This window comes from Ceratina calcarata, unplaced genomic scaffold (assembly GCF_001652005.2).
Source record: "Ceratina calcarata isolate Rehan_Ccalc_2016 unplaced genomic scaffold, ASM165200v1 scaffold434.2, whole genome shotgun sequence".
In the NCBI taxonomy this organism is placed as follows: domain Eukaryota; kingdom Metazoa; phylum Arthropoda; class Insecta; order Hymenoptera; family Apidae; genus Ceratina; species Ceratina calcarata.
This window is the reverse complement of record NW_017167164.1, coordinates 160,427-168,715: the sequence shown is the minus strand read 5'-3', so window position 1 is coordinate 168,715 and position 8,289 is coordinate 160,427. Positions and strand designations below refer to the sequence as shown.

Here is an 8,289-nt window from a genome sequence, read left to right as displayed (position 1 = left end):
CTCTCTTCTCAGAAAGACAGTATTTAGCATTTTTTCTTACACTTTTCGTTTCATCTCAAGAATACAGGGCGCATATGATAAACAAAAAACTGATATCTATTATCGTCTATCATTCTTTTGATTTCATTCTGCTTAATCAATTCTTTTCACTCGTCAGTCGATCATTACTGAAAATACTTTCAATCTACGAATGTTTTACTTTAAACAGCGAATAAATAAACGTTGAGAATCTCGATTTGTCAATTAAACAGATATCCTGTCTTCTGTATTCGAATCTCGAATGCTAAATTAATCGGCATGTGGGATCTAGCCACGCGAAAGTCAGATGAAATGAAAACCCGTAGTATGGTTTTATTTTAGCTGATGGGGCCGCACGTGTACCCTCCGAGCTACAATTTATATCAATTTCCTTCTCCACGTGCTCTCCGGCTCGCAAACTCCCACATACGTCTCCACGTGCCGTGTGATAAGAAAAGGAGCTCGTGCTGTAATAACTTTGTAACATCCAGGCATACAATAAATCCTTAATTGAATGTTACAAATTAAAACGAAAAGAACGTAATCATAATTTCCATGCAATGTACGTAACGTTGAAGATATTGATTTATCGAGTCTCGTCACCTTGTGACATTCAAACTAACGTAGCGTTTTTAATTACATTAACCCCCTCCCGATAAATCCTATTAAACTTAAAGATTAGCACCGTACATCGAGATACTGCAATAATTCAATGATTTATTATCATTTGACATTCGATTCTCGTATCACGACGTAAATAATAATTCGTTGTAAAAAGATCATTCCGTGAAAGGGATATCAAATTGTAAACGACATGTATGATGATTGATCACAGAAAAATGACATTTATAAACAATTTAGTTAACCTCATTATGCCTTATTTAATAAACCTTCGCTCCGGAATTTGCCGGAGAAAGAATTCATACGTACCCTTCGTATTTCATCCCTCCTCCTATAGATTCTTATCATCGATGTCCATCGATATCCATCTTATCATCTAATGATATGCATTAGATACTTTACTCTCGTGCGGAGTTTGCGCACGTTTACCTTCAACATGGATTCTCCAGCCAGTGCACGAACTCTCCCTCTGATGTTCTGTCAATTGTAACATCCTTAGGATACGACAAAATAGGTCTAAGCTTTATTCTTGTACACATCGTCGGACGCTGTTTAATAGAATAGAAGACGGACAATCAATCAGTACATTGAGAAAATGTCTCAGGCCTACGTTCACGCTTGCGAAAGGGCGGAATTATTAGGATTACCGATTCCGACCGAGGAGGAATGGAAGGAAACGCAGAGGATAGAAGCTGAAAATCGTGTTAACGACGACGAAGATGACGCGGTGTTGCAAGTAATTATGTAATTGTATTACCGTTTAAAGATGATGATAAAAAGTATGATAGTTCCTTTTTTAATTGACAACCTTTCCGATATTATTCCAATTAATAAATAAGGATGATATTGCAGAATGTGGATTTAGCAGATGAAAGTGCACAACGAATTGGCGGTGGATTGGATGAGATAAACAGTATCCTTACTGTTACACAGAAGAAACTTAATAGATTCAAGGTTTAACAATTGTGATGATATTTCAGTCGCCCCTTGGAGTTCCACTCCCTGATATTTTATTAAGACACATTTTACAGACTGTCTGCGGCAGTTTGAGTACTCTGCTTAAAGTGAGGGTGGGTTCTAAGAACAGTACACCCGACCATAAACCCATTGAACAGAATCACAATGAGACGAAGGACGTCGATCCTGACACGTCTGCGAATGAGGAAAGCCTGGCAGTGGAATTGATAAGCGATAAGGAACAGGTGGTAAGCACAGAGAGTAGCAGCACGACCCCGAAAAAGATAGACCTGAATGAAAAGATGGGGTCTCATATAAATAAGTTAGATGCGCTGATAGCTAAAGCTGAGAATGCTCAATACAGTATGCAACATCAAACGAAACAAATGAAGAAGTTCATGAAGTAACTGCCACTACTGTGGGCAAGTAGTATTTCATTTGAATATTGTCAGGCTTCCTACAACTAAAGTTGATATCTTGTTTCGTTTTTTTACTCGCGATACGTACTTAATAAAATCAGGAATATGACATTTCCATTATTAGACATCCACTGAAACGTAGATTGTAGGGAGACAAATGTATGACGGTCCATGAACTATTAAGTGTTTAACAAACACGTACCTACTACACGAGCGTATGATAGAGATTTACACTTTGAAACGGCAAACATTTATTTTGCTTGATTGCTTACTGCATTCTAACAGCATATCACTCTGCGTATGTACACAGACAGAATGTGTACGTATCTTCAAATGGAAACAGAACTGCTTTATTTAAGTCTTAATATAAACGAATTCAACGAAAAGAATAGTGATACTAAGGTAACCTTCGGTTAAAACTGTTCTTCCTAATTCATTAGACTCGTCTATGTGATACAAGTATTATCAAAATATAATAGATACCAAACTCTTTCATTACGAATACTCATCGACATTTCAAAATGATTCTTTCTATGAAAGAAGTTTCGAAATACTTGTTAGAATATTTTCGCCTATTTATTTCGAAATGTTATTAATTATATTTTATAGCATTCCAACGTATATTTTATGTCACGACTTATTTATATGTTTTGATAGTTCCAAGCCTAAGCGAAGATGTATATTTATTGCACATGTAAGAAATTATTGTTGAAAGCTGCAATTTATATATATATATATATTTTAGCAAAATGGATCTATACGTATGATATTCAAGTATTATGCACGTTATTACTAGCTGTTTGTTCGAGATTGCAATTTAATTACAAGTTCAATATTTCAGTCACTTTGTGTAAAAAGTTGTATTTCTTCTACTTAATATTGATCATTGATTAAATGATTAACAGGATTATACAACTGCAATAATTCTAGTCATATACAATAATTGTTATAAATAATTTATCATCGTTGTGAAACGAGTACCTGAGCTCAGGTATTAGACAATATCAATGTGCCATTTCTATAACATGGCTTTGTTGACAGATCATTAGTTTTCTCTCTTGTAGCTTTTATAAAGAGGAAGTTATATTTATTTAGAAGGTAAACTAGTTTCGCGATACTTGAAAGATTGTATTTTTTATATTGAAAATTAGTATCGATTATATAGTTTACAGAGGTATTCGTCTGCGTGGAACATGGAAATATAGAATTGATTATGAGAATTAGTAAAATTCTAACAACGTTTTGTAACAATCTTCGTTTTTGTACGTTCAGCTTGAAATTGATTGTCCCAATGCTACAATAAAAGTTTAACATGTGAAACTGTATCAGATTATGATGAATCCCTTTCCCCTATAATATAAAACATGCTCATTTCCATATGTATAAATATGTAACCAATAATCTGTTCAAAAGTTCACCACAATCGCTGCCTATAAGCTCAACTGAGTAATAATTATCTCTAAAAATAGACAATCGTGACAAAGGATAATTAGCAAAGTAAATGTAATATTTATAATGCGATTAACTGCACTGGTTGCACTTTAAACGCGTTTTTTTATAACATGAAAAGTATTCCAGAAAGAAGTTCCTGCAACATCAGCTATTCTTCAGGTAAGGAGCACTAATTCCCATCGTACAATCAAACAAAAGCATTTGAAACAAACGAAAATTTAGAACGACGGTTCTTGAAATATTCAACTGAGTCAATTAATCGAGATTTTGGAAGTCGATTAAGAACAAAGAAATAATTGCCACGAGTTCACTCGAGCTCATCTCATCATTATTCATATCGAATTTAAGAAATTTAATATAATAAAAAAAGAAAATAAGATACCTTTAACCTATCGTACTATTCTAATAACCACCCTTTGAAAAACTCCAAAAATGATTTAATGTATGCGAAGAATGAACTATGAACGAATGTATGTACGTACATTCGTGTTCGTACATATATACACACAGGCGATATGTATATAGTAGTATGTAACGTGTTTCCTGTGGTTCCACGTATTCGAACAAACCAAGCGACGTATGGAAATCCAGATAAAAACTTCCAACCATTAAATATGACGTATACTGAGAGTTACATAAAAAGTAAATTAACCGAAGGATTGAACGCCTCGCATGTGGTATGTATTTTAACGTTATATTACGTTCGCGTGAACATTCCTTACGCACGTTCCTCTGCGCCGTCTTTTATCTAACCTCCATATTTCCGTTGTGAACCTAGGTAGCTAGACGCTACGTCTGAGATCTACCTACTCGTTAGTCGCAAATGAACTTGATATATAAATTACCGAAGGGCCGACACCGATTTCCGATCAGAAATGCAAGGGACCACAGAAATCGTATTAGTTTCCGTATTTGCGCTCCTCTTAAGATGGTCCGTCACGTACCACTCGTACAGCGGCCAGGGGAAGCCTCCGATGTTCGGAGATTACGAGGCGCAGCGACATTGGCAAGAAATCACGTTGAATGTCCCGATCGAGAAATGGTACATCAATACTACAGACAATGATTTACAGTATTGGGGCTTAGATTATCCACCACTGACAGCTTATCATAGTTTCGCGTTAGGCTATATAGCTAACAAGATTAATTCTTCTTATGTGAAATTACACGAATCCAGAGGATTCTCATCGGACGATCATAAATACTTCATGAGGCTCACTGTTCTCTGTGTAGACATCTTGATTTATATACCATCGATTATATACTTTGTATTGACTAATCAAGGAAACGAGAAAGAAGATGCACTCGATATATTCGGTTTTCAAAAGAAACACATCAATCTTTCGATAATGTTAATCTATCCAGGATTAATCTTAATAGATCATGGACACTTTCAATATAATTCATTCTCGTTAGGGCTGTTTGTTTGCGCTGTAGCAGCCATGCTCCAGGACTCGTTCATCGCTGGGTCGGTTTTATTTGTTACAGCGTTGAACTACAAGCAAATGGAACTTTATCACGCACTGCCAATTTTCTTTTATATACTTGGAAAGTATTTGCCTGTGAGAAAGAGATTCTCGTTGTTCAATTTAGTAATGTTACTGTCTATATCGCTCGCAGTAGTTTCCACGTTCTTCATTATATGGTTGCCGTTTATTAAAGACTTGGAAACATTCGCCAGCGTTGTTTTTCGATTATTTCCGGTCGCCAGGGGCGTGTTCGAGGATAAAGTTGCCAATATCTGGTGCACGGTCAATGTGATTTATAAGTTACGCGACGCTTTCTCAAACAAGCAATTAGCTAAGATCTGTTTAGCCGCGACGACGTTTGCCGCTTTACCGAGTTGTCTAAATCTGTACTTGAATCCGCAAAAGAAGAGGTTCATCATTTCCCTTATAAACTGTTCGCTAGCATTCTTCCTGTTCTCGTATCAAGTTCACGAAAAATCAATTCTACTTGTCGCAATTCCAGTTTTATTACATTTCCAGAACAATCCGTTCCCCTGTTTCTGGTTTCTGATAATCTCGCATTTTAGCATGCTACCTTTGTATATAAAAGACAATCTGTACTTGGCGTATTGGGCCACATCGATCTTCTATTTCTTTTTCGTTATATGGGTGTATCCCGACGTTTTCGATAGTACATCGTCGACTAATGCCAATTCGAAGAAGCAGGCACGCGACGCGAATTACGTTTATCAAAAACGAATTAAAACGAAGCTACAGAACAACAAATTGAAAAAAGAGATATTCTGTTACAAAAATTATTTTCTACCGTCAAATTACAATCTGTATCTTTGGAAAACGATCCTATTTTATTGCTCAATTCTGGGAGTGGTAATACTCTCTTTGATCAGCGGTTTCTTAAAACCTCCGGCAAAATATCCAGATCTATTTCCATTGTTAATATCTGTGTATTCTTGTGGACATTTTATTGTCTTTTATTTATACTTTAATTACAAACAATTTGTGTGTAAATTATAAATTTAAAATAAACCAGAGGAAAAACGTATTTTTGTCATTACTTATTACCAAGTTCCTTGATATCGAGAGCTAACGTTGTAGACAATCAAATATCGACTTTTCAAATGAAAGTAATTTGAAGCAATGAAAATAAAAAGTCAGCTACGTGGGAGATAATATTTGCACGCGTCATCATCGCCTCTATGATGTATTAGATAATTTTATTTTTATATACTTGAACTTTGATCTAGTACTAAGTATTGCTTTACTAAATTACCATAACAATATTACGCGAGAGATCAAGCACGATCGCATGCTGCTTTTCCTCCCAGTATACCTCAGATCGTTTAACAGAGAGTTAGGCTCGAGACGTGTTGCTGTATTAATAGTTACTTAAAGAATTATAATACGAATTTAATATCCACTGTATAATTACCAGTCAAATAAGGAACGTTTTCAAATCTTGTAGGAAGTCACAGATGAGTCTGATGGTTGCGGCGCTAAGTTTTCTGTGACAATCGTTTCTAGCGCGTTCGAAGGCAAACCTTTGCTGCAACGTCACAGGTATTTGTGTTAGACTAGGTTCCTGAAACATTTGAATAATATCTTATCTAAAAAGAATTCTGTCAATATTCCAGATTGGTAAATTCCGTATTGGAGACAGAACTGAAAACTATCCATGCATTCTCGCAGAAAACGTTAACGCCGGCTGAGTGGAAAAAGTAGGAGATGATAAAAAGGTATTTCCTGATTGAGAATCGTTAGTAACTTGTAATATTTAATGGAATTGTTTCTGTTTACCTTGACAGCACCGTAGACAAAGTTCACCGGATTTAAAATGATTCAATTCAAAGTGTCTGCACCGGGGAAAGTAATTCTTTTCGGGGAGCATGCGGTGGTGTACGGGAAGACAGCCGTGGCGGCTAGCGTAGATTTACACACGACTCTACAGTTCACGGAATTACCTGAAACAGATGAGATCGTTAAAGTATACTTCCCTAAAGTGAACCTATTCGTCAGCATAACGCTGCAACAGATACGAGAATTTTTTCTGACCAACAACGACGCGGGGCTCGTAGACAATCACGAGATGTTTTATAATAAAGTGAAGGAGTTCGTCGGTATCGTTAAGTTCGCGAATGCTCAACAGAAATTCAGTTTAGAAGCGTTCTTTTATCTTTTTATTTATATCGCGCAGAAGGAGACGATCCATGTGAAACCGTTCCAAGTTCAATTAGACACGGACTTGGCGATCGGTTCCGGCCTCGGTAGTTCCGCCTCGTTCGCGGTTTGCTTGGCCGCCTGTTTCCTACATTGGTCGCGTTTACAGAAAGATATCTACGAGAAATCAGATTTCTCCAGCCCGGACTTAGATATTATATCGAAGTACGCGATGGCCTGCGAACGAATCATGCACGGCAACCCGTCGGGCATAGACAATTCCATTTGCACGTACGGATCATTGATAGAATTTAAGAAGAACGATTATATGAAACCAATAGGCGACGTACCTCCTATGAAAATTTTATTAGTAGATACAAGAGTTAATAGAAGCACGAAGGTTCTGATGGAACGGTTGTTAGAACTGAAAATCAGGTATCCAGTTATTATTGATCTGATCATGGACTCAATAAATAATATATCGAAAGAAGCGATTAAACTCATTGAGAAGTTGAAAAGTTATCCGTGTACTAATGACAAGAGTCTGCTCGACGGATACAGCCAGCTGATGGTGAGTGCTTTTAACATAGAATACTCGACTGTTATTCGGGAAATTGCGCTTAGTCATTTGCATGTCCAAATGTTATCGGCTGTGATGAAGTCCTTTCGGTAGCTATGAATTTATTCAAATCTTCTTACCGCTTCGTACGCATTGTTACAGACGCTTATTAACATGAACCAAGGACTGCTGGCCACGTGCCAAGTGTCTCATCCATCCTTAGACAGAATTTGTGCGGAGGCACAAAATTATGCTCTGGCAGCTAAGCTCACCGGTGCCGGCGGCGGTGGACACGCCTTCATCCTCTTATTACCGGACACCCAGCCGGAGACGATCACTAGTATATCGCGGAAATTGATCGCCGATGGATTTACAGTTAAGTTAACGACGTTAGGAGGTCCCGGAGTCCAAATTGTCAAGTAATTTTATTCTTGATTATCTTGTATACTGTTTCAAATTATTCTTACTGTTCATGCGACCTAGGATTTGTTTATAATTATTATTAATGATAATAATATTCCGAGAAGTATTTATATAACTTCTTTACGGGTTCGTCCGTAAAATAAAACGATGGTAAAGTTTTGTTTATGAATAGTCTAACGGTCTTCTTTTATTTAAATATCTGAAATAAGAGAACTGT

General features: G+C 36.7%; 3 protein-coding genes and 1 long non-coding RNA gene across 5 annotated transcripts; 3 read left to right on the top strand and 1 right to left on the bottom strand.

Moving 5' to 3' along the window:
- Window positions 1–1,068: 1,068 nt before the first annotated feature.
- On the top strand, window positions 1,069–3,335 carry LOC108626916 (uncharacterized). The gene is made up of 3 exons (XM_018027861.2): window positions 1,069–1,375; window positions 1,492–1,593; window positions 1,671–3,335. The coding sequence occupies exons 1-3, from the start codon at window positions 1,235–1,237 to the stop codon at window positions 2,001–2,003; spliced, it is 576 nt and encodes a 191-aa protein (XP_017883350.1). The 5' UTR covers window positions 1,069–1,234; the 3' UTR covers window positions 2,004–3,335.
- A 117-nt stretch (window positions 3,336–3,452) lies between these two features.
- On the top strand, window positions 3,453–6,514 carry LOC108626913 (dolichyl pyrophosphate Man9GlcNAc2 alpha-1,3-glucosyltransferase). 2 transcript variants are annotated; one of them, XM_026815173.1, is made up of 3 exons: window positions 3,453–3,626; window positions 3,993–4,144; window positions 6,399–6,514. In XM_026815173.1, exons 1-3 carry the CDS (start codon window positions 3,578–3,580, stop codon window positions 6,504–6,506), a joined length of 309 nt encoding a protein of 102 aa, XP_026670974.1. In that variant the 5' UTR covers window positions 3,453–3,577; the 3' UTR covers window positions 6,507–6,514. The 2 variants fall into 2 exon arrangements, with proteins under 2 accessions (XP_026670974.1, XP_017883344.1); XM_018027855.2 differs by lacking the exons at window positions 3,453–3,626; window positions 6,399–6,514 and adding an exon at window positions 4,246–6,064 and having other exon boundaries at window positions 3,642–4,144.
- Window positions 6,130–7,904, bottom strand: LOC113464595 (uncharacterized). The gene is made up of 3 exons (XR_003389445.1): window positions 7,790–7,904; window positions 6,731–6,894; window positions 6,130–6,515 (listed from the first exon to the last, which is right to left on the bottom strand). It is a non-coding gene; the product is annotated as an uncharacterized LOC113464595 (long non-coding RNA).
- LOC108626914 (mevalonate kinase) lies at window positions 6,745–8,243 on the top strand. Its single transcript, XM_026815174.1, has 2 exons — window positions 6,745–7,661; window positions 7,812–8,243. Exons 1-2 carry the CDS (start codon window positions 6,768–6,770, stop codon window positions 8,070–8,072), a joined length of 1,155 nt encoding a protein of 384 aa, XP_026670975.1. The 5' UTR covers window positions 6,745–6,767; the 3' UTR covers window positions 8,073–8,243.
- Window positions 8,244–8,289: the final 46 nt, after the last annotated feature.